The 27,421-nt window shown below is 40.6% G+C and overlaps 1 protein-coding gene across 1 annotated transcript in view; it reads right to left on the minus strand.

The window, feature by feature from the left end:
- The window catches only part of PRELID2 (PRELI domain containing 2), an 81,862-nt gene that overhangs the window by 17,204 nt on the left and 37,237 nt on the right, over positions 1 to 27,421 (minus strand). Inside the window, exon 5 of the mRNA XM_065918832.1 lies at positions 21,971 to 22,076. Within this exon, the coding sequence (XP_065774904.1) occupies positions 21,971 to 22,076 (106 nt within the window). The remainder of the gene's footprint in view (positions 1 to 21,970; positions 22,077 to 27,421) is intronic.

Here is a 27,421-nt window from a genome sequence, read left to right on the forward strand (position 1 = left end):
CAGGCTACCCTCCCATCCAGTGTCACATCCACCTATGACATTTCTGACAAGTGATCATCTTGCTTAGAAACCTCCATTGATGGGATGCTCTGTACTCCTTATTCCTTCTATCTTAGGCCTCATTATGACACAATCTTTCTTACATTGAAGCAGCACTGGCTTGGTGCCACCAAAGGGTCCCAGTACTAAGTCCTGTGCCAACTCTTATCCTACCAAACTAAAGGACAACAGGGTTCCTATCAATTCCCTTTATTAGCCTTTTTTTTTTTTTTTTTGCTATTCATCAGATTTTTATGCTCAGTCATAATTTCCCCTTGTTTTTTCCCCATTCTGAGATAGACAATGGCTAACAGCATGCTTGTACATTTAATCAGTGAACTGTCTCTAAAAGAATAAATAAATCCAACCGTCGCCTAGACAATAGATAAATCCAATGGATGCCCAGACAATTTTCTTTTAATCTTTTATCTCTACTCTTCTCCTTCCCCTAAATTCTCAAATTTCTATAATAGCCTTCTTTACAAGCAGGGCCAGTCTGTTGACTTTGAATTATGTATTTTCTTTGAACAAAATATAATTTTCCAAAGCCTTATTTTGGTCAAAACCACATCCCACCAAAGCCTGTGACTTCCCTGGTGGTCCACTGCTTAAGAATCCACCTGGCAATGCAGGGGACATGGGCTCCATCTCTGGTTGGGTAACTAAGATCCCACAAACTGTGGAGTGACTAAGCCCACTCACTGCAACTACTGAACCCGTGCACCCCAATGGAAGATCCCCATGACATAATGAAGACCCCTTGTGCTGCAGCTAAGACTTGATGCAGCCAAAAAAACACAACCAATCAACCCATCCCACCAGATCTCAACAATACAGAGGCTAACAATTTATCTGGGGCTTACTCAATGCTGCGGGGCTTTGCCTACATTATCACATTTAATCCTCTCAACAGTCCTACAAGGTGATATTTTTACTCTCACCATTACAGGTAAGGAAACTGGGCCTGAATAGGTTGTCCAAGGTCACATAGCTAGTAAGTAGCCAACCTGGAATTTAAACCTGGCTCTCTCCTACTTTTTCCACAATGGGTACTCACAGTGTGTCTGTGTCTGTGAAATGGGAGGGAAGAGGACACATACACACACATCCTTGTAGGATGGCTGTGAGGATTCAAGGAGGCAACACACAAAGCTGCTGACCCATGACAGAGTGGCATTAACCACTGCTTTCCATTCCCCCTATGGCCTGGAAAGTGGCTACCAATTTCCTTATGGACCTATATCTGACTGGGGGGCCTCACAAACTTAAAGAACTTTTGCATCTCTATGTGCTACCCGGTATTGTGGGATGCCCACAACAAGGGACCCTCCTTCAGTTGGTGGTCAGTGACCTGAAGGAAATGTAAGCAGGGATGACCTTGTGCTTGTTCATATTTTATGAACACAGAGCATATTTCACTTTCTCTCAACATCACCTCTAAGAGTTAGTAATACTGCTGCCTGATAACACTGAGCTTAGCAGGGTAAACCAGCCTTCCGAGGTCACAGAAGTCGTCTGCAATAGAGACAGAACTAGGCAGAATCTCAGCCTTTTGACAGAACTGATCAGTGAGAGGCTGGGCCCAGCGGGCTGTGCTGAGCACATCACAGGCCTTGGCTTATTTAACCCTCAAACCCAACCTGTGAAACAGGAACGCGTGCTTGTGCTCAGTTGCTGAGTCATGGCCGACTCTTTGTGACCCCGTGGACTGTATCCCACCAGGCTCCTCTGTCCATGTGCTTTTCCAGGTAAGAATACTGGAGTGGGTTTCCATTTGCTTTTCAGGGGATCTTCCTGAACCAGGGATCGAACCCACATCACCTGCATTGGCAGGCAGATTCTTCACTACTGAGCTACCTGGAAAGCAAAATTCAGATGGAGGAAGAAATGTGATCAAAGGCTCTCAGCTAGTAAGTGCAGAGTCTAGATTCACATCCAGGTTTTCTGCGACTCTAAGCCCTAAACACACCACCTCCCTAAAGAGATTTGTGAGGTTTCCTGTTTGTCATTTTTTCACCTTGGGCATAGTCCTTCCTGCCGTCACAAAGGTATTTCTATCTATATCTGGGTGGTTTTAATCTTACAAATGTAGGGGAGGCAGGTGAAACCAAATTACATACAGTTAGTGGAACTGTCCTAAGAATAAAAGCACCTCACCACAGCTCCAAATCCATTTCGTGTTCTCTCGATAGTAAGTGAAGCTCCCTCGTGCACCCTGCAGAAATCAGAGGACACACTTGGGCACTGGAAGTGCTTCTGTTTCAGCACAGTATCTGCTGATTAGAACTCCTTGCTTGATCGTCAAATGCCAATCCGGAGAGCCCTTACTTCCCCTGAAAGGCCTTTCAGTGCTAAGCATGATCTTTTGTTTCTTGGGGACAAAACCCAAGGAGGACAAATGAGGAATCAGGTTACAACTTGGCCAGCATCCAAGGGAACATGAGCAACAGAGAGGTAATAGCTCACCTTCACTGCCCATCCTTCATGTGGCCTGGGAAGTGGCAGAACCGTAAGTCCACAGCACATTTAAGAGGAGACGCTTTTTTTAAAAGCATTTAATTTCACAAAACAAGAGCAGCCAGAACAAAAGCTACATGGAAGTGAAAGAAAGTGAAAGTCAAGACGCTCAGTCATGTCCGACTCTTTGCGACCCCGTGGACTGTAGCCTATCCAGGCTCCTCCGTCCGTGGGATTCTCCAGGCAAGCATAGTGGAGTGGGTTACCATTTCCTTCTCCAGGGGATCTTCCCAACCCAGGGATCAAACCCGGGTCTCCCGCATTGGAGGCAGACGCTTTAACCTCTGAGCCACCAGGGAAGCCCCAAAAGCTACATATACATGCCTAAAAGAGAAAAATCTCTATACACAAAAAACAATCTAAAGATAAACCACCTGCTGTTTTTAAGCATCAATCATTTGTGGAGGGGGAAAAAAAATACAGGGTAGCACTTACAGATGCAAAAGTTCTTCAAAATTCCCAGGTCCTGTAATGAACTGATGTGGGAAAAGGAGAGACTGAAGAAATGAAAGTAATAACATAGCTGATACTTTTAAAAGTTGCTCTAATATTTCAACTGCCAACTAAACGGGGCATTATTGGTTAATCCTTAGGCTCATACCCTTTGTACTGTTCAGTCCCAGATACTCCTGTGTGGATGAATAACCCCCCTGTGGATAATGTTCTAACTCTAACAGCTGTCTTGAATGTTAATAAAATCTAATAAAATTCTTCCCTTCAATTAAAAAATCTGAGGCTTGTAAAAAATATATTCAAACACCCTTCACTTGGTGAACTGCAAGGGTAGAATTCCTCTTAAATAAGCAGGGTGGTAAGTAATTCTTCCTCTTGTTCTGAGGCTGATGCAAAATGCTCAGGGCTGAGGGACAAGTATGATTCACACCTTGTTTGAGATTTGGTCAACAAAGTCAGGCTGCTTGGGAAATCATTTGTTACACTGGCTGGAGTGTGAAAGGGTACACTGTGGGAAAAGTAAGATTAGCAAGAATATGCAGCCTAGTCATCAAGTGTTCAGACTCAGGGTCCGACTGCCTGCTTTGAACAAGGATTCTACCACTCACTAGGTGTGTGATCTTCGGCAAGTCAACTCACTCCTCTGAGTCTGCTCATCTATAAAAATCATGCTTATCTCAGAGAATTGTTGAGCAATTGGGAGGAGCTAATGCATGTAATGTATTAAGTATGATGCCTGGGGCAAGAACATGTTCAACAAAATATTACTTGCTACTGTTTTCTTTCCTGTTGCACCAAGAGATAAAAAGTTTCTCTGCTTTTATGATTTTTTAAAAGATAATACAATGGAAATATTAAGCAATCTTACTACTTTTAGAAAATAATACACTAGGATATACATTTGTTCACTAATTCACTAATATTTATTGGTCACTAACTGTGTGCCAGATACTGAAGATAATGCGGTAAGATCCACTCAGAAGCCTGTCGTTCAATGAGGGAGACAAAAAAATACATTCAAAGAGTCATGAAAATACTCACAAACCAATATGGATGAAGAAAATGTGGCACATATATACAGTGGGATATTACTCAGCCATAAAAAGGGAATGAAATCGTGCCACTTGCAGAGATGTGGAGGGACCCAGAGACTATTATACAGAGTGAATGAAGTCAGAAAAACAAGTATTAGCACATATATATAGAATTAGAAAAATACTATAGCTGAACCTATTTGCAAAAGCAGAAATAGAGACGCAGACACACAGAGGACAAAGGTGTGGACACCGAGGGGAAGAGCAGGGCATGGGGTGGACTGGGAGACCCGGACCGACACACAGGGACAGACCACTGGTCCTGTGTACAGAGGGGATGACTGATGAGAACCTACTGCCGAGCACACAGAGCTCTACTCGGCGCTGTGGTGGCCCGAGTGGAAAGAGATCCAGGAAGGGGCCACATACGAAAACATATTCACTCACTTCACTGCACAGCAGACACTACCACAACACTGTAAAGTAACTACTTTGCTGTCTGTGTAATTGCTCAGTCACGGCCAACGCTTCTGAGACACCATGGACGGCAGCCCGCCGGGCTCTTCTGTCCACAGACTTGCCAAGGAAAGTATAGTGGAGTGAGCTGCCATTTCCTTCTCCCTGGATATGGGAAGGAAATCCAAAAACCAGGTGATAAATGTAAACATAGCTGATTCATGTAGCTGTATAGCAGACATTAACACAACATTGTAAAGCAACGATAGGCCAATAAAAATTAACTTAAAAAAAAAGTGAATGCAGGAAGTGATACCCTGATCTTTCAGCTGTACAATTCAATAATAAACCTTATTCTAATGGTTTCATAAAAAGAAAAACAAAGAAGAAAATACTTACATGCCAGTAACATTTAGGGAATTTTTCTAAGGTAATGGTATAAAGTAGGAAGGACTCTGTATATAAAGATGTTTCACGTGGCCTTATTTACAATGGTAGGACTCAGAAAGAACTTTAGTGCTCCATACTAGAGAAAGGGTGAAATCAATTGTTATATAATTACTTAATGAAATATTATGCAGTCATTTTGGGGGGACTCCAAAATCACTGCAGATGGTGACTGTAGCCATGAAATTAAAAAAATCTTGCTCCTTGGAAGAAAAGTTATGACCAACCTAGACAGCATATTAAAAAGCAGAGACATTACTTTGCCAACAAAGGTCCCTCTAGTCAAAGCTATGATTTTTCCAGTAGTCATGTATGGATGTGAGAGCTGGACTATAAAGAAAGCTGAGTGCCAATGAACTGATGCTTCTGAACTGTAGTGTTGGAGAAGACTCTTGAGAGTCCCTTGAACTGCAAGGAGATCCAACCAGTCCATCCTAAAGGGAATCAGTCCTGAATATTCATTGGAAGGACTGATGCTGAAACTGACACTCCAATACTATCTGAAAAGACCCTGATGCTGGGAAAGATTGAAGGTGGGAGGAGAAGGGGACGACAGAGGATGAGATGGTTGGATGGCATCAACCATCCATTGGTTCGATGACTCAATGAATATAAGTTTGAGTAAACTCCAGGAGTTGGTGATGGACAGGGAGGCCTGGCATGCTGCAGTCCATGGGATTGCAAAGAATCAGACAGGACTGAGCAACTGAACTGAACTGGATGCAGTCATTAAAATGATGGCTTCACTGAGAGCTCTAAGCTGTGCATTGCAACTACTGAAGCCCTGGCAACCTAGAGCCTGTGCTTCACAAGAGAAGCCACCTCGATGAGGAGCCCGGGAACCGCAACTGGAATGTAGCCACCACTCGCCACAACTAGAGAAAGCCCATACAAAGTAACAAAGAGTCAGAGCAGCCAAAAATAAAGTAAATAAATCAGCCTATAAGATATAAAGAATGAATTATATTTTCCAATGAGACTATGTTATGAGACCATGAAATGTAATACTCTAGAATTCATTGAAAAGAAATGTTTCTGTTAAAGGTCAGAGGACATACTAAAATTGCTATAAGCAAAATATATTTTTAAAAAATGATGGCTTCAAAGTTTGTGTAGTTACTGTGAAATGCATTTGTGATAAAATAGTACTTGAACAAAAGCAAGACATAATATTGTACTTATACTATAATTATGAGTGCTTGAAATCTGCACATAAAAGACTGGAAGGAAATACGCCAATTTGGGTTATACTGGAAAGATAACAGCTATCATTTATGGAGTATTTATTGTGTGGCAAGGTATTTTAAGCACCTGTTTATGTTATTTCCCTTAATTCTCACACTCACAAGGTAGGTGCAACTTTCATACTTTACCTACAGAGAGGTTAAATTCGAATCCACCCTATAAGGGAGGACTCAGAGATTTAAACACAAGTTGAGTTGACTAGCAAAAACAGACTCATCGTAACCACTAAATATTTGTCTATTGTCTCATAATGAAAAATTCAGTTTTTGCCTATAACATCCTTGCATTTTTCTTTTTAAATAGTAGTAACAACTGATCATCTACTGTATACCAAGTCCTCTGCTAAGCAAGCATTTTATGTACGTAACTCATTCACCTCTCACAAGTGGTATCTGAAGTAGGTTCCTACATTATCCTCATTTTACAGACGACAAAAATGAGACTCAGGAAATTAAGTGGTGTGCCTAAGGTCACACAGCTGGTCAGTATAAGGTATGCTGCTGCTTTCAAAGAAAGCCGGGGCAAAAGAACAGAAATGCCTCTGCTGGAAATATGGTTTAAAACATTTATGTGCAGGTAATACCTACTCAAAACATTTTATATAAAATGTTTTTTAAAACTTTGTTTAAAAACTGAAAGAGTCTTCTGAAGGGAGTGCAGCAATTTTTTAAATTATGAAATATTTCAAACATATCAAGAAGTGCAGAGAGTAGAAAAACTAGTAGGTTTTCACAAATATTCATGTCTTAAAAGTAATAAAAGCTACATCCTCAACAAAGGCGAGTGATCGAGAAAAATTTTAATTATAGTCTTTTAAATTCTTCTTAAACCGGGTGTCAACATGAAAGGAGTTAATTAACTCTCAAAAACCCACCATTTTTCTTTACCAAGAAAATTCAGAGAAAAGCTGTTTAGCTAGAATCTAAGGAAGAAAGCTAGACAAAGAATAAGGCAGCAAATCTTAAGCAGCAAATGCAATGCCAAGGCAATTGAAAGAAATATCACCACAACAAACCTGAGTTTCTGAGATACAAGGGTCCTTTTCTCCTTAACAGGCAGACACCCCAGCCTGTCCCCCATCATCTACCTCAGGTTCTGCCTGATGTCCCCAGGCCCAAAAAGGGTGAACACACCAGAGGGACCCTTCAGGAAGAGATGACGTTCTACTGCAGAGTGAGATAAAATAAGAAATGACCACCGACAAGGGGGTAGAGAATGATCAAGACGAACAGCTGGACACGCTGGAACACTTGAGGGGCATTTAATTATCACACTCCAGGACTTGAGCACAAAACTGAAGTTTCACTATTAGATGTACCTTTGAGAAATTAACTTACCTTTGCAATTCAAGTTGCTCTACAGAGAATTCTGTATTAACCCCTGATGTGAGATGCCTGAGTGACCTTTTCCTGGCCTTGTTGGTCAGAGAGGCTTAATGTAGCACCAAGAATTTAGCTAAATCCAATCCCAATTCTACAACAGACTTGATCCACCAAAGATCTGTGACTAAAATGCACTTAGTCCACACATGCTGTGGGGGCAGCCCCTAGTTTTTGGTATTTCAACACAGCCCGGTCAGTTGTTTCAGTTTTCAATTCTGTGCCTATCTTAGGTGTACGCAATGTATGTGAAGATTGACAGTGGCCACCAATTCCTACTTTCTCACTGTCTCTGAACTCATCACAACAGAGTCTGAGAAAAGACTCAGAAAAGTAATAGATTGGCTGGAAATTCCAACCAAAACAGTGAGGAGAGCAAGACTTCAAAATCTCCAAAGATTCTGGTTGGGTGTGAGCATAAAAGTTCAACAGAAAAACAAGTGCCAAAGTGTACAGTTTAAGGTTTAAGTTTCTCGTTCAAAGTCAGGTGTGTACCAAACTCTGGATACTGGCTGATGACACTGTGCATGTAACTTAATCTCTATGTGCCTCTGTTCCTTCATCTGTAAAATGGACAACTGGCAATAACAACATCTCTCTCTTAGAGGGTTATTGGGAGAACTCAATGTTCATAAGACAGGGCAGGACCTGCCTCCTGGTAAACACTCAGCTAATTACAGTTACTAGTATTACTATTGTATCTGGCTTTCTCCAAATTTTCCAGAAAAGTCTGTGTTTATAGAGGCATGGACTGAACACAAGCCAGCATATCTATCACTGGATACCAACACTCAAAGACAGCTGAGGGGACTTTCCTGGTGGTCGAGTGGTTTAAGAATCTGCCTTGCAATGCAGGGGACATGAGTTTGATCCCTGGATAGGGAACTAAGATCCCACAAGCTGTACAGCAACTAAACCCAAGCGCTGCAACTACTGAGCGAGCACACCACAGCTAGAGTCCGCACGCTGCAACAGAAGATCCCACGTGACAGACACAGCAAACATCTCACAGACTGCCACTAAGACCTGACACAAGCAAAGAAATAAACATTCTTAAAGAGATACCTGCAAGACTTACAGATATTTATCATATGCAGTGCATTTAGCTTACATGAATACGATTATAAAAAGACACTGCAACATCCCTACCACAAGCTTACCACCCTCTCTTGCTAATTAGTATTTCTAAAAAGTGCCTTATTTTTAGGGCTTCTCTGATGGCTCAGTGGTAAAGAATCTGCCTGTCAATGCAAGAGACATGGGCTCGATCCCCGGCCCAAGAAGATCCCACATGCTGCAGAACAACTGAGTCTGTGCATCCCAACAATTAAGCCTGTGCTCTAGAGCTCTGGAGCTGCAACTACGGAGCTCACATGCCACGTACTGAAGCCTGTGTACCCTAGAGCCTGTGCTCAGCAACAAGAGAAGCCACTCAATGACTGCCCATGCACCAGTAGCCCCTGCTCACAACCACAGAAAAGCCTGTGCAGCAACAAAGATCCAGCACAGCCAAAAATAAAATCAATAAATAAAAATGCTTTTTTTAAGTGTTTTATCTTTAAATATTTTATTGCTGTCACCTCAACCCTTGACTATCTACTCATTGCATGAATCATCCCTGATATTCTTGGATCTCTACTTGGCTTCAACTCCTGAATTTTTATGCAGACTTCAGGACTATTTGTCAGACAAATTTTAAATTCTTGGTATTTACACACTGGGGGGAAAAGGAAGTGTGAAAGTGTGAGTCAGTCAGTCGTGTACAACTATTTGTGACCCCATGGTCTGTCCATGAAATTCTCCAGGCAAGAATACTGGAGTTGGTGGCCATTCCCTTCTCCAAGGAGTGTTCCCGACTCGGGGATCAAACCCAGGTCTCTTGCACTGCAGGTCGATTCTTTATCATCTGAGCTACCAGGGAGACCAGGGAAAAGGAGGGAGGGCTGAAAACAAAAACAAGCAAACAAAAAAAAATACAATGTCAGAATTGAAAACAACCTCCTAGTCTAATCCCTGATTTTACAAAGAAAAAAATATATATATGATAGTGAACTTCAGAGGAACTAGTCCTAGCACCGTGGCCAAGAAAAAGCAGTCAAGGCAGGGCTGGAGCCCAGGTTCCTGATTCCTGGCCCTTGGACTCCATACTGCACTGTGCAGAGACATGACTTCCAATCACTATGCAAATAATGACACAGTGAAGCATCCTGGGCTCAGGAACCCACTTTCTATCATTTCATGAAAGAGCTTAACTTCCCAAGTTTCACTTAGTTTCACAGACAGTAAAACCCCAGAATTCCAGCTAGCTGAATCAAGGATTCCCAAAAGCTTTACCACTGAGTAGTCTATTACAATTCAGTGAATTCAAATGAGCCATGGAGGGATTTCTGAATTCCTTAGTCTCACAGTCAAGGCAGAGGCATGGATTTAAACTCCACAAAAGGAACAAAAACTGCATCACTGATAGAACACTCATTTTCACTAAGATGCTTTCACTGAGAAGGTTACGCTTCTTGGAACTAAACACCAAAGGTAAGAGCAGGCTGAGAGGAGTTGGTGGGGAGGGGGTACACAAGGAGAGTGCAGTTACCATTATTTAACTGATCTAGAAATAAGCTGCTAAAAATCAGAATCCTGGTAATATTCTCACACCATCTAATGAATAAATATCAAGTAAATCAATCTACCTGAGCACTCAAGAGTGGGATTAAAAAGTATTATCAACAGATTTAAATTGAAAGCTGGGAAATAAGATGGACAGAATATATTTCATCAGTTCTTCAAGTGATTCCAATAATGCAAAGAATTTTAATAGAATTCACATAATCAAGTGGGAAATACATGTCTCCCATATAGTCAGCAGAACATTACACTAGTGTTCTTATGCCTGATTTGTTAGTTTATACTTTAGAATGACAGTTTTATTTGCTCTCTTCTATCTCGGAATCATTACTGGGTTTGGAAATGGTCATTCTTTTTTAGGATTGTAACTACCATGCATGTGTGGAAAGGAATTGAGTAGTTCAGGGCAACTGGCCCAAAGACACAATTCAAACCTTGGAGGAGAACTGAAGTCACACAACTAGTTAGTGACAGAAGCATTAACTCTCACTGTCTTTAGAGTAAGAATTAAAAGACTGGAACTAACCATTTCATTTCTTCTTCACAACAATCCTATGAGGGTGGACCAATTAGCCCTGCTTTCCTACTAACAAATAGAAATTCTAAGAGGTTGTCCTTCATTCAAGTCATATAGAAAGAAAACTGATAATAGCCAGAGCCAGCTCATAATGGAAGCTAAAAATAGGCAGAGTTCTTCTGGAAGCAAATTAGTGATACACATCAAAAGTCTTTAAGTTGTGCACACTCGTTAGCATAGAAACTGACCAGAAACACAAGCATTTACATTCATGGATTCATTACAATATTATTAACAATACTGAAAAAAACAGAAACCAACAATAAGGGCTATTATGCCAGTGACATATTATGAAAGCATCAAAAATCATGTTTTCAAGGAATATGGAAAATGTGTCATGACGTAGAGCAATGTTCACAGTATGTCCAAGGTCAGAATAATCTCAATTTTGTTTTTCAAAAAGACACATACACATACATATATAAATATACACAAAGACACATGGAAGGATCCATATCAAAAGTTAAAGGTAGACACACTGAGAAATATAATTATGAATTTTAATACCATTGAAACATGTGCATTACCATATGTAAAACAATGACCAGTGCAAGTTTGATACATGAAGCAGGGAACTCAAAGCTGATGCTCTGCGACAACCCAGAAGGATAGGGTGGGGAGAAAGGTGGTAGGGGGGTTCAGGCTGGGGGGAACATGCATATACCTGAGGCTGATTCAAGTTGACATATGGCAAAAACCATCACAATATTGTAATTATTCTCCAATTAAAATAAATTAATTAAAAATAAATAAAATAAAATAGATAACCAACAAGTACCAACTGAATAGCACAGGGAACTCTATTCAATATTCTGTAATAACCTAAAAGAAAAAAGAATTTGAAAAAGAGAAATCACAACCTTGCAATGAGTAACTGAATCACTTTGCTGTATACTTGAAACTAACACAACATTGTAAATCAACTATACTCCATTATAAAATAAAAATTTTAAAAACTCAAATGAAGACACACATAATGAAAAACTTTCCTGAGAGTTTACCATAAAAAATAAATAAATTTACATACAAAAAAGATGATTGCAAAACAGTATCTAAAGAAACAAAACCTTACCCATACTGCTGCTATCTAAATATTTAAAGACTTTCCTGGTGGTGCAGTGGATAGGAGTCTACTTGCCAATGCAGGGGACACGGGTTCGATCCCTAGCCTGGGAAGGTTTCACATGCTGTGAAGCAACTAAGTCAGTGCACCACAACTCAGCTTGTACTATAGAACCCGAGAGCTGTAATTATCAAGCCATGCATGCCCTACAGCCCAGGCTTCTCAACAAAAGATGCCACTGCAGTGAGAAGCCCTTGAACTGCAACAAAGAGTAGGCTCCACTCACTGCAACTTGAGAAAGCCCATGCCCAAAATGAACATCCAGTGCAGCCAAAATCAAATAAATAAAATTCTAAAAAATATGTAAAAGGCTATTTACTTATAAAAATATACTTCTTATCAGAGAATTTATCTTAATGCTAGTAATTATTTAAGCTTTTTTATGTGACAGGTATGTTTCATATATATGCACTCAAACCTTGAAATAACCCTGTGTAGGACTATTATCACTCCATTTTAGAGGTAAGAAAATTGAACATCCAAGATGTCAAATGTGACATCTGAGAAATGAGAAAACCATTTACTAAGGGGCAATTCTCTAAAGCTTAACATTTGTTACACTCATAGGCAAAACCGTGTTTCACACCAAATAATCTTTCTAAAGGCAGAATATACTAGGCTTTTAGTTCAGGAGTTGGCATCCGGAAAATGATTATTAGGATGTCTATGATTTGCTTCAAAATATTTCAGCATGTGCAGCATAATATTATGGCGCATGTGTTATTCAAGTTACACACCAGGTCGTAAGTTGCCCTGACACAGGCTTCACCCTCCAGGTGCTGGCTCTGAGTGTTCTAATCAGCAATCTCACTCTACAGAAACTTCAGTTACCTTCATCTGAAAACACCAGAGGCTTTGATAATTAGCATAAGAAATGTTACAACTGTGAATTTTCACTGTTAACATTAGTGGCTTGCTAACTAGCATGATGGATGTTAGAAACGGACTTCATTAATTCAATTAATAGAACTTGAGATGTGGGGATTAGCTCAAAATTCTAGAGAGACACTCAACGTTGCAATGAGGATTTGAGACTATTTAGCAAGGTCTTCACCAGCCAACCTCAGGGATGGCACCCACAGTTCACGATGTCTAAATGGCCCTGTAGCCAGATACTGGATTAAAGATTCTGGCTACCTGATGTTATCTGTATGTAAAACAGCTGAATCTTGCCTTAGGAATATCATCAGCTCCGTCTTCAGAGAACGAAGCACCCAGAAGAGCAGAGATGTAATAATACTTACAGAACAGGTAAAGTTACTTTGAGCTTACTTGTAAGCTCAAAGGATTAACAAAGGGTCTACACGTATTACAGAACTTTTTAATAAGCTGGCAGCACAACTGTGAGGGTGCAGCTGACCCTCACCAACCTATTTCCAATAGGTACCAAAGAGACCTTAACTGTACATACAAATCACTGAAATGACTTTTCAAATGCCCATCTGGACTACATATATAATATCTCAGTATACTATACTATATACATATACACACACACGCACACATGTAAGGGTGTGGTTTGTATCTGTGTATATATATACATCTGTATATATGTGTGTATGTGTACACACACACATATATATATACAGATACAAACACGTGTATATAGTATACAGCAGGCTTCTCAGATGGCACAAATGGTAAAGAATCTGTCTGCAAATGCAGGAGATACAAGAGATGCAAGTTCAATTCCTGGGTTGGGAAGATCCCCTGGAGTAGGAAATGGCAACCTGCTCCAGTATTCTTGCCTGGAAAATTCCATGGACAGAGAAGCCTGGTGGGCTACAGTCCACGGGGCTGCAGAGAGTCGGACAGGACTGAGTGACTAACCACATCCACACAGTGTACAGTGTATAGTGTATGTGCATATATAGATTGTATGGATCCATATATAAAACAAAATATATATATACACACCAGTGTATACAGTATACAAGAACAGCATCTGTGGTCTCAGAGAACTATCTTCCACTACTGAAATGGATTTTGTAAGGCTCAAATAAGCTCACACCCTAAGGAAGCCACGTATTCAGATCTCTTCAGCTGTAGCATGCCTAGTCCAGACCTTCTGCAAAACGACGCACAAATTGTTTGACTTGCCCACATTGTTTCAGTGACAAATATTTCACAGGCTTTTGAATTCTACCTCTCTCTGCTTCAGCCTCCTGATCAACACAATAAGAATAATGATGGAACCAATAATGGGGCCTTGCCAGGAGAGTGGCTGAAATAACAAATTATTTTATCACTCAGTGAAAATGTATTTCACAAACTTAAAAAAAAAAACAAAACACCTCTGTGCGGGTGCATAATGAGGGCCCTGCAATTCACAGCATTTGGATCATCCTAAAGTACTCAGACAACTGGACTAAAAAAGAACACCTGCATGACAAGACTGTCATCTCCTGTATTATCTCCTGCGCCTCTCGCAGAAAAGAGTGGGATTTACAAGAACCACGTGGGAGTTCACCGAAAAGTCCCTTTGATTTTTGTTTGGAATTGGAGGGGTTTGTGGGGAGGGGGGCGTTGGAGGGATGGGAGTGGGGGAGAACTGGGGATTGTTTTGTTTTGATTTGGAGATGGAGGCAAAAACTGAAAAAGATAGTTACACTCATTGCAGTACAAAGTATGCTTTCTCAATGGGGACAATACTGAAATCATTTGTTCATGGGAGTGAATAAAAAATATCTTACACTTATTACATATCTAACAAAGATAAAATACAGCACATACACAGATCATTAGGATACCTATGGTAGTACCATTTCATGAAGTGAGGGACAAGGGAAAAATGCCTGAAACGGATTAGTTGGAGGCTGACAACAGAATGAAGACTGAGCAACACTGGTGGAGAGATGCCGTCCCAGGACTGAGGATGACCGGCAGAGCCATGCCTGCCCCACAGAATATACTAATCTCTGCTTCCGGTTCTGAGGATTCCTGAGGTTGAACTTGACTGGTCTGGGTTACTTCCAGCTCTGTGTCACAGTTGCTGGCCATTCCCCTAGGCAGCAGAAATGTGTATGAAGCCTTACAAGTGTCCCAGATTTCCACCAACCCCTATTTTCCCTCCGATCTTCCTGTTTCCTTAGTTTTTTGAGTGTGCCTGCTTCCCTGGAGGCATATGTATTTGGCATCCAGCATACTGCCTGTCCATGGCACTTTTCAACACTTCCGGCCCATCCTCTGCTGGCCATCTTGGGCCAAAACTCTCCACCAGAACATGAAATCAGGGCAAAGAGATAGAAACAACGGCAGAGTCAAGAGACAGGAGAGCATCTTCCAGAATGAAGAAAGTACCTGCATGGCATGCTCACTAGTGTCATCGGCCAAGAGTGTAGTATAGAAAGCACTCACTTTCCTGAGAAAAACACACAGTAATGGTGCAGGCTACTGTCACGGATAAAGACAGACGGCTATCTCAGAAAAAACTTTCAAGCAGTTTCTTGACAAATTAAACCCAGAATTACCATATACTCTCGCAAAGAACTGAAAGCAAAGATTTGAACAAATATTCACTTGCCTTTGTTCACAGCAGCATTTGTGTCAGAAAGGCAACCCCCCCCCCAATTGCAAATCTCAAGGTGGTGAAAGGGAGAGAGAAAAGCAATCAAACAAGTGTCCAGAGGCAGAAAAAAAAGAGAGAGAGAGAGACCTCACCTTGGGGATGCATATCTAGTACTAGGTTTTAATTTATATACAGAGATATATACTTCGTGAGCATGAAGTTTTTCTCTTTCTGGGGGAAAAAAAAAGAATCCCACCTTCACCATTGTTACCATGCCTGTTAGCCTCAAGCTCTAACCCACCCTCTTCCTTGAAGAAAGATAAATGCTATCTTTGTCTTACAGGAAACCACCAGAACAGAAAAACAAGAGGCCAACAGAATTGGTTAGAATCAGCCAAACCCAAGATGGCAGAAGACCAGGCCTCCAGTAGACCCCAAGCCTCATATGCTCATGGTAACAGCATGCTCAACGACTCACCTACAGTGCCATGACAGGAATTACCAGACCAGAGAAGGAAGAAAAAGAAGTGACACCCCAGTTGCAGGAAGAAACTCACCTTTTCCCGAAAAACCAATGCATATGCTCCCTCGACCATTAACCCTGCCTTTAAAAATCTTGCTTTGATCACCCTCCACTCCCAGAAGTTGATTTGTGAACTAATTTCCCGCTTCTCCAGTCTCTGGTCATCAAAGAGTTTGTGCTGTTTCAGTCTCAGCATCAATTTCACTACTGGCTGTGTGAATCCAAATGGAAAAAGACCCTTCACCACTGAGGCAGGGGATTTCCAATAAGCTAGGGTCCAACTGGGAGTTCACACAACCAATTTGGTAACACCACCATGGAACAGCCTCAGGAATAACGTTCTAAAGGGAAAATTAGTTACCTAAAACACTCTACTGATGACTTTTCCAGAAGCCTTTTATGTTGACTCAGCTGTGAAGATGTATCAGGAAGTCAGGCTGATACTGGAAAACATCACTACTTGGATAAAAGACATTTAAGCATGAGTGGATCCTAGAACTGAAAAGCTAGCTAATTAAACTAAGCCTCTTTTAAAAAGTCTGAAAAGGCAAAAGCTAGCAGGAAAAATACATTTTTACTTTCGGGCATAATGAGAGGAAATTCAGAGAAACCACTTGGTTCCTCACTTTAAAAATTTAATGTCACTTGACTTCCAGATAACAGTCCAGAAGCCAGCTGTGGACCTCCCAGTGTAGGCTATTGCCTTTTCACTCATTTACATACAAATGCACTGAGCACTGGCCAAGGTTTCACAGTCAGGGAGGACTGGGTTTAAGATGAATAAAACAGTCACTCTGCCAAGTGTCCAGTACTACTGTGAGTACTGCCATCAAATGGCAGAAGCCTTGGGAGTATTCACCCATTCTACCATCCCTTTCCCTGGGAAATAACTCCCCAACCATGATCCATGTAGTCATGACAGAGGATTAGTCATAATGACACAGCCTGGTTTCTACCCTCCTGGCCATGCATGACCCATGGAAGGCCAATGACAGTCTCTTCCAGGGAATCTGGAAATGAAGAAATAAGCAGATAGCCTTTCTATTAAGCCAGAAATCTACATAAGTGGTACACTTGGACTGTGGAGGCCCATGTCACCCTATACAGCCTGTGAAGCAGAGAAAGCCAGACTACAAAGGAAGAGAATCAAACAGATACATAGACTTAAGGGCAAGGACTAAAGAAGGAGTATCACCTGGTTCCTGGAAGCTCTCAGTTCCAATGCAGACCATTCTGAAGCCTGCCAGCCTCACCACCCTTGTTGCTCTAGCTTGAGCTAGCCTAATGTAGTTTCTGTTATTCAAAACCGAGGAGCTCTAATAAATACACAGGGAATAGGACAACAATACAAGTTCATCTAATACACAACACAGTGCTGAGGAGGCCATATTCTGCTTTATTCATCTGAACATATCTTATATAAGTGGCAAGGGATAAGACTTGTTGATACAAGATGGAAATTTGAGTCCCAGTCAGGTGGGGCAGTGGTAAACAATCTGCCTGCCAATGAAGGAGATGCATGAGACACGGGTTCAATCCCTGGGTCGGGAAGATCCCCTGGAGGAGGAAATGGCAACCTGCTCCAGAATTTCTGCCTGGAAAATTCCATGGACAGAGGAGCCTGGTGGGCCACAGTCCATGGGGTCTCAAAGAGTTGGACATGGCTGATCAACTTAGCACAGCACACTCCACCCTTTGCTAGTTTCGTGACCATGAGTAAGTTCATTCAACCCACACTTAACACAGTTTCTGCCACAAAACAGGTGGTCTTTCTCTATATATATATACACACATATATATACACACATATATGTATGTATAATGCAAAAGTAAGGAACATGGGCAAGCAGCCACCTACATGCTGGGTGCACTTATCTCTTCAAGATAATTCTCATCAATATAGTGGGGATACTAATGTCTACTTTATGTGCCTCACGGGATTACAATGTATGCAATCACTATATCAGTCAGTTTAGCTGCTCAGTTGCGTCCGACTCTTAGGGACCCCATGGCCTGCAGCATACCAGGCTTCCCCGTCCATCACCAACTCCTGAAGCTTGTTCAAACTCATGTCCATCGAGTTGGTGATGCCATCCAACCATTTCATCCTCTGTTGTCCCCTTCTCCTCCTGCCTTCAATCTTTCCCAGCATCAGGGTCTTTTCCAATGAGTCAGTGCTTTGCTTCAGGTGGCCAAAGTATCGGAGTTTCAGTTTCATCATCAGTCCTTCCAATGAATATTCAGGACTGATTTCCTTTCGGATGGACTAGTTGGACCTCCTTGCTGTCCAAAGGACTCTCAAGAGTCTTCTCCAACACCACAGTTCAAAACCATCAATTCTTCGGAACTCAGCTTTCTTCATAGTCCAACTCTCACATCCATACATGACTACTGGAGAAACCATAGCTTTGACTATATGGAACTTTGCTGGCAAAGTAATGTCTCTGCTTTTTAATATGCTAAGTTGGTCCCTAGGACCAACTTTTCTTCCAAGGAGCAAGCGTCTTTTAATTTAATGGCTGCAGTCACCATCTACAGTGATTTTGGAGCCCCCCAAAATAAAGTCTGTCACTGTTTCCCCATCTATTTGCCATGAAGTCATGGGACCAGATGCCATGATCTTCGTTTTCTGAATGTTGAGTTTTAAGCCAACCTTTCACTCTCTTCACTGTATGATTAAAATCACTGTATGATTAAGTTTTTAATAGGCTCAGAATGATGGGTGGGTCAAAAAGAGACCCTCTTAGAATAACCAAATAATATTTATTTATCTAAACCAAGAGCTGGTAAACTATAGCCCACAGGTCAAATTCAGTCACGACCTGTGCTTGCATGGTCCACAAAAGTAAGAATGGTTTTTATCAATGAACATTTGCAACCAATTTCACTGTAGGGAACACTAATTTTTAACCCCAACTCGGGTAAACAGACTGGTTCCAAATTGAGAAAGGAGTACGTCAAGTCTGTACATTGTCACCCTGCTTATTTAACTTATATGCAGAGTGAATGAGTTTCTTAGTCATGCCTGACTCTTTGCAACCCCATGGATTGTAGCCTGCCAGGCTCCTCTGTCCATGGAATTGTCTAGGCAGGATTACTGGAGTGGGTTGCCATTTCCTTCTCCATATATGCAGAGTACATCATGCGAAATGCCCGATTGGGTGAAGCACAAACTGGAATCAAGATTGCTGGGAGACGTATCAATAACCTCAGATATGCAGATAACACCACCCTTATGACAGAAAGCTAAGAAGAACTAAGAGCACCTTGATCAAAGTGAAAAAGGAGAGTGAAAAACTGGTCCCATCACTTCATGGCAAATAGATGGGGCAACAATGGAAATAGTGACAGACTTTATTTTCTTGGGCTCTAAAACCACTGCAAATGGTGACTGCAGCCATGAAATTAAAAGACACTTGCGTGCTCGCTTTGGCAGCACATATACTAAAAGACACTTGCTCCTAGGAAAAAAAAGCAAAGACAAACCTAGACAGCATATTAAAAAGCAGAGACATTACTTTGCCAGCAAAGGTCCATCTAGTTAAAGTTGTGGTTTTTCCAGTAGTCATGTACGGATGTAAGAGTTGGACTATGAAGAAAGCTGAGCTCTGAAAAATTGATGGTTTTGAACTGTGGTGTTGGAGAAGACTCTTGAGAATCCCTTGGACAGCAAGGAGATCCAACCAGTCCATCTGAAAGGGAATCAGTCCTGAATATTCATTGGAAGGACTGATGCTGAGGCTGAAACTCCAATACTTTGGCCACCGGAAGCGAAGCACTGACTCATTGGAAAAGATACTGATGCTGGGAAAGATTGAAGACAGGAGGAGAAGGGGACAACAGAGGATGCAATGGTTGGATGGCATCACCAACTTGATAGACATGAGTTTGAGTAAGCTCCAGGAATTGGTGATGGACAGGAAAGCCTGGTATGCTGTGGTCCATGGGGTCACAAAGAGTCAGACACAACTGAGTGACTGAACTGAACAGGTAAATATCATCTCTCCCCAAAAATAATTCCATTCTTTTAAGAATTATATGCTTAGTAGACTTGTATTATAAAAACTATACTCAATTACTATCATTATATGTTAATTTATTCAATTAAAAATATGTGCAAATTTATTTCTCTTGTTACAAAGCACCTACACAGTATTTTGATGTTGCCTCTTGGCCCACAAAGTCTTAACATGTTCACTATCTGGCTCTTTACAGAAATGAATTAGGAAAAGGCAACCCACTCTAGTCTTCTTGCCTGGAAAATTCCATGGCCAGAGGAGCTTGGCAGGCTACAGCACGCAGGGTCGCATAGAGTTGGACATGACTGAGTATACATGCACTTTACAGAAAAAGTCTGCCATTTCCAATCTAAACAAGGTCCAAGAAGTCAACTCAGTCAGGGACATGGCAACAAAGTTATTTCTCTCATCAGCACTATTATTATTAGAGAGCAATTTTGCAGAATATGGGGCTGTTTACAAATCCATTATTTTGCAGTATAGCAGGAAAAACCTGCCATAATGTCTGCCAAAATGCCATAATGTCATAATAATCACAACATACCTTCCAGAAGCTCAACTACCTGCTTCACGCCCAGGCTTAAAAAGGCAGGGTCAGTCTGGCTATGTCCTCACCAGGGTCAGGAACACATCATTAATCTCAACAATATGTCTGTGCAGTACAGTACCATACCAAATACTCATTCATCACCCTCAGCCTCCCAGACTAACACACTGTGGTCCAGGTTCATTACTGAACCTAGATCTGCAAAACAAAAACAAAGGTTCATTACCCAGAAATTCTCTGGGGTCATAATGATAGATCTGTAGACCAGCCATTAAGTCTACCCCAAAGGCAAAACTAGGTAACATATGCATCAGACCTGAGCAAACCCTGGAAATAAGTAATTATGTCTATCATCATAATTAATAACAATAATAATGACAATTAAACAATTTTTAATATAATAAGGGATTCCCTGGTGGCTCAGATGGCAGAGTCCACTTGCAATGCAGGAGACCCAGGTTCGATCCCAGGGTCGGGAAGAACCCCTGGAGGAGGGAATAGTTACCCACCCCAATATCCTTGCCTGGAAAATTTCATGGACAGAGGAGCCTGGTGGGCTAAATAATAATAAAACAATTCTAAAATATTTACACCTGCAGTAGACATGTAAAGATGCATGAGAAATGGACTTTCCTAGGCCAGAAAATAGGATATAGAAATCTTAGATGTAATGCTATACAAAACAGGTGAAAAACAGAATAGTTTGGGACATTCCTGGTGGTCCAGTTAAGACTTTGCCTTCCAATGCAGGGAGTGTGGTTTGATCCCTGGCTGGGCAACTGAGATCCCACATGCAGCAGGGTATAGCCAAAAATTAAAATATAAATAAAAACATGAATACAACATTGTAAATCAACCAAAAAAATTAAAAACAGAATTGCTCTACTTAAAACAGGGTAACACAGGACCATAGAACTCCAAGGCGGGCTTTGAACACCATTCATGGACACCTAAGCTCCCACAGGTATAGGGCTTAAAAAGCATAATAAAAGATAATCAGAAGCTCCAGAGGTACATCTTCTTCATCCACAACATCAGGACAAAAATAACAGCTATTTCCAAAATTTGCAAGCATTAAGTGAATTAATGATTAAATATTCTTTTTAGTGAGTAGCACATGGGAAGCACCCCATAAATACTAGGTATTATTGTCTTTTTTACTAAACAGTCATCATATTATATATACTGTAAACACAGTTATTCACTTTGATTTATTTCTATTCATTAGACTGCAAGTATTCCCATATTATTACATATTCTTCATTGGCATATTTTTAATTTAATGAGACACAAATGTCACTTTAGTTTCACTTTGATTTAGATTCATGCAATAATTAGTGAGGGTAATTATCTTTGTATATATTTGTTTAATAACTATATTTTTTCTTGTTATGTCTGTTCAGGAATCTTGTTCAAGAACCCAATGGGAAACTCCATAATTTCTTAAAATTAATATTGATTAAGAGTGAAAGGAAGCTTACCTTCTTGACACCCTGTCTTAAAAATGTACTAGCAAAATTCTCCAAAACGCAGTTGAGAAAACCAGCCCCTGTGATTGAAATCCTGCCTTTCTGAATGAACTCTGTCCTGCAAAAAATAAAAATATACACCCTTGGTGTCATTTCTATATTTGAATATTTAAATTACAGGGATTTCCAAAAGCATAATTACCATTTATAATAAACACAAAATAATATTCATAGTAATTCAATAATTGCCTATTAAGACAAAAGATTTTATTAAAAAGAGACTTCCATTTTATATAACATAAGCAATGTATTATACTCAAAAACTATTCCTTTCAAATTGCTAAGAAAGTATATCCTTCAGTCCTCACCATGCACACAAAAACTGTCACTATGTGAGAAAATGGATGTGTTAACTAACCTTATTGTGATTATCTTGTAATATATACATATTTCAAATGATTACACCGTACATCTCAAACTTACACAATATTACATGCCAATTGGACCTCAATAAAGCTGGAAAGAAAATAAAATAAATGGGTACATTATTCTGATTATAAAACTTATATAAAACACAAGTTTTATTTATACCTAACAAATTATTTAATAATCAAAATGTGATAGGACACAAGACAGTCAAAAAGCTTTAAGAATCTCTACCACAATAAATTTGACTGATTCTAAGTAAATACATCCTGGAATGCGAAGTCAAGTGGGCCTTAGGAAGCATCACTACGAACAAAGCTAATGGAGGTGATGGAATTCCAGTTGAGCTATTTAAAATCCTAAAAGATGATGCTGTGAAAGTGCTGCACTCAAAATGCCAGAAAATTTGGAAAACTCAGCAGTGTTCACAGGACTGAAAAAGGTCAGTTTTCATTCCAATCCCAAAGAAAGGCAATGCCAAAGAATGCTCAAACTACCGCACAACTGCACTCATCTCACACACTAGTAAAGTAATGCTCAAAATTCTCCAAGCCAGGCTTCAACAGTACATGAACCATGAACTTCCAGATGTTCAATCTGGATTTAGAAAAGGCAGAGGAACCAGAAATCAAATTGCCAACATCTGTTGGATCATCGAAAAAGCAAGAGTTCCAGAAAAATATCTATTTCTGCTTTATTGACTGCCAAAGCCTTTGACTGTGTGGATCACAACAAACTGTGGAAAATTCTTCAAGAGATGGGAATACCAGACCACCTGACCTGCCTCCTGAGAAATCTGTATGCAGGCCAAGAAGTAACAGTTAGAACTGGACATGGAAAAACAGACTGGTTCCAAATTGGGAAAGGAGTAAATCAAGGCTGCATATTCTCACCCTGTTTATTTAACTTATATGCAGAGTACATCATGTGAAATGCTGAGCTGGATGAAGCACAAACTGGAATCAAGATTGCCAGGAGAAATATCAATAACCTCAGATATGCAGATGACACCACCCTTATGGCAGAAAGCAAAGAAGAACTAAAGAGCCTCTTAATGAAAGTGAAAGAGTAGAGTGAAAAAGTTGGCTTAGAACTCAACACTCAGAAAACTAAGATCATGGCATCCAGTCCCATCACTCCATGGCAAACAGATGGGGAAACAATGGAAATAGTGACAGACTTCATTTTGGGGGGCTCCAAAATCACTGCAGATGGTGATTGCAGCCATGAAATTAAAAGACACTTGCTCCTTGGAAGAAAAGTTATGACCAACCTAGACAGCATATTAAAAAGAAGAGACATTACTTTGTCAACAAAGGTTCATCTAGTCAAGGCTATGGTTTTTCCAGTAGTCATGTATGAATGTGAGAGTTGGAGTATAAAACAAGCTGAGCTCTGAAGAATTGAGGCTTTTGAATTGTGGTGTTGGAGAAGACTCTTGAGAGTCCTCTGGACAGCAAGGAGACCCAACCAGCCCATCCTAAAGGAAATCAGTCCTAAATATTCATTGGAATGACTGCTGCTGAAGGTGAAACTCCAATACTTTGGCCACCTGATGCAAAGAACTGACCCATGTGAAAAGACCCTGATGCTGGGAGAGATTGAAGGTGGGAGGAGAAAGGGATGACAGAGGATGAGATGGTTGGATGGCATCACCACCAACTCAATGGACTTCGGTTTGAGTAAACTCCTGGAGTTGGTGATGGACAGGGGAAGCCTGGCATGCTGCAGTCCATGGGGTCACAAAGAGTCAGACATAACTGAGCAACTGAACTGAACTGACTGAAGTAAATATACACATATATCCTCATCCCATGCTACAACATGTCTTGTTAAAATTAAGTCTGAGACAATTATCAGCTTGAGTAGATTACTTAGAGTCTCTTAACTCAGTTACCTCCCCATATAAACTGGAAATAATTATAGCATCTTACTTTGACAACCAGTGCCAGAAACAAATAAATACATACATACAACAGGAACATGAACAGCTCCTGACACACAGTAAGGAACTTATTAAATGTTAGACAGCCACCATTACTAACGAGAGACAGAGAGAAATAGGAAAGAAGCCTGGAATGACTTCTTTAATATTTGATTAGAAAAGGAGGTGAGGGACTTCCCTGGAGGTCCAGCAGCTAACATTCTATGCTCCCAATGCAGGAGGCCTGGGTTCAATCCCCAGTCAGGGAACTAGACTGCACATGCTGCACCTAAAGATCCCAAATGCCATGACAAAGATCAAAGACCCCACATGCCACAACTAAGACCCAGCAGAGCCAAAAAAAATTATAAAATAAAGGAGGTGAGACAGATTATATATGCCACTGACCTATTTAAAGTTCTACCAATATTATCTCCATTTCATAAAATAAAGATCTAAACAATACTTGAGAGTAATATCAGAAAGATGACAGAATAGTAAGCCCCAGGCCCCCATCTCCTCATCAAGAACCCAACTTAACAACATATGAGCGAATTTGCCTTTGTAAGAAGTCCATAGACCAGTTAAAAGACTGCAGCACCCACGTGAATATAAAGCCAAGCAGAGCCACATCAGAGTGAATAATAATGTGTTGCATTGACCTGCTCGTAGCCCCACGCATCCAGCACGTGCAGCACAATCAGGAGAAAACTCTTTAACTCCTGGCTTCTCTGGGAGAAAAGAAAAGAGTGGAAAGTATGGCTAACATTCTGGCTTTATGGGTGCGCTGTCTGAGGAACTGGTTTCTGTCTTGCCTGACTCAGAATGCTGAAGGGAACAGCAGCACATTCTGGATACTAAGGGGCTGCTAAGAATAAAAGCAAGGTGGCTTCTCACAGCACCAGAGAATCTGTAGTACCACAGTCAGACACTGGGGACCAAGAGAAAATGAGCTCTTGAAAACAGGGGCAGACCTTCTAACTAGGCAATTAAACACACTAGCCCAAAAAAGAAACCAAAATAACAAAATGCATCTCTAGAAACCAATCCTAAAAAAACAGAAATATATGAATTACCCGACAAATTCAAAACAATCATCCTAAAGATGCTTGATAAGCTAAAAGAGAATATAAGTAGACAACTAAATGAAATCAGGAAATGAGGTATGACAAAATGAGACTATCAAAAAAGAGATAGAAACTAGAAAAAAAAAGGGGGGGGGGGGATGGGGGTCGGGAATCAGGAGCTAAAGAATAAAATACTTGAAAAATTCACTAGCACAGTTAACACCAGATTTGATCAAGCAGAAGAAAGAATTAGTGAACTTGAGGATGTGTCATTTGAAATTACTAAATCAGAAGAGAGAGAATGGAGGAAAAAGGAAGTGAAGACAGCCTCCTGGACTCATGGGACACCACTGAGTGGTCAATGTACACATTATGGAAGTACCAGAAGGAGAAGAAAGAGAGAAAGGAGCAAAGAGCCTATTTAAAGAAACAATGGCAGAGAACTTTCCAAATCTGAGGGAGAAAATGGACATCCAAATTTAGGAAACTCAATGATTCCAAATAGGATAAATCCTAAAGAGACTCACATCAAGACTTTTATAATCAAATTATCAAGTCACAGACAATGAGAGAGAATCTTAAAAGCAGCAAGAAAAATAAAACAAAGGATCCCCCATAAAGTTTTCAATGATTTCTCAGGAGAAACTAAGTAGGCCAGAAGAAATTGGGATGATATATTCAAAGGGCTCCCTGGTGAAGGAAATGGCAACCCACTCCAGTATTCTTGCCTAAAGAATCCCATGGACCAAGGAGCTTGGCAGGTTACAGTCCATGGGGTCGCAAGAGTCAGACACTACTTAATGACTACAGGAAGAAAGATACAAAGGGCTAAAGGAAAAAAAGAAAAAAAAACACCTGAAAACCAAGAATATCATATTTGGTAAAATTATCCTTCAAAAGGGAAGGCGAAATTAAGGTTTTCCACATAAACAAATGCTGAGGGAGTTCACCACCACAAGAGACTGGACTCTGCCTCATTCATTCATTTGCTCAACACACACGGACAGTGTGGTTACAATACGCTGAGCACCTCACTGGGTGCAAGAGTCCTACAGGGAAGGACAGGATCTGTCCTCCAGAATCCCACTGACTAGTGGGAAAGAGAGACGAGACGGTGAGTGTCACCCAGCAAACGGAGGCAAAGAGTTCCACCAGCGGAAAACCACAGGACCCAGACAAGGTGTGAAGGAGCAGAGAGTGTCTGAAGAGCTAGTTATCTGAAAATATCCAATACTTAGTAAGGGGCTGGTAAATTCTTTCCATAAAAAAGTACAAGGTAGGCATGGGAGATGCTAGGAGATAAGGCTATCAGGGCAGATGGAGACCAGATTGCAAATGGTCTTCCCAGATTGAGGAGTTTAGACTTTATATTGAAGACAAGGATTTACCTGAGGCTACCAAATAATAGATACAGATTAACAGTTACATGTGCACCATTAACTAAAAGGCTTGCTGCCTTTCCCTAATGCTTTTAGATGAGCCCATATCCTCCATTTTCAGCATACTGTCTACACTCAATGAGTTCAATGAGTATTTGCTAAATGGATAAACTAACATTTAATTTCTTTACAGTCGAAACTATTCAGGGATTTCCCTAGTGGTCCAGTGGCTTCGATTCCATGCTTCCCAATCCCTGGTCAGGGAACTAGATCCCATATGCTGCAACAAAGATCAAAGATCTTGTGTGTCACAACTAAGATCAGACAGTCAAATAAATAAATAAAAATAAATACTAAAAAAATATTGCCCATACTTTCTTATATCTCTAAGAAAAGGAAATGGGAGCCACATCTCCCATATATGTACTCTGGAGTGTGTATATATATATATGAGCACATTCACTAAGGAACATATTAAGAAAATTATGAAACCAAAAAGCTATGATTTGGGTAAAAATAGTTACTATAACCCTTAATTAGATCTTTCTAAATCTCTAATAGCAGTAGCCTCCACATTTAGATGATGCACAGACTAAAAGGAAACCTTCAGAACACTTCTCTCTCTCTCTCCCTCCCTCCTTCCATCTCTCCCTCCTTCTCTCTCTCA

Source organism: Muntiacus reevesi, chromosome 1 (assembly GCF_963930625.1).
Source record: "Muntiacus reevesi chromosome 1, mMunRee1.1, whole genome shotgun sequence".
NCBI lineage: Eukaryota > Metazoa > Chordata > Mammalia > Artiodactyla > Cervidae > Muntiacus > Muntiacus reevesi.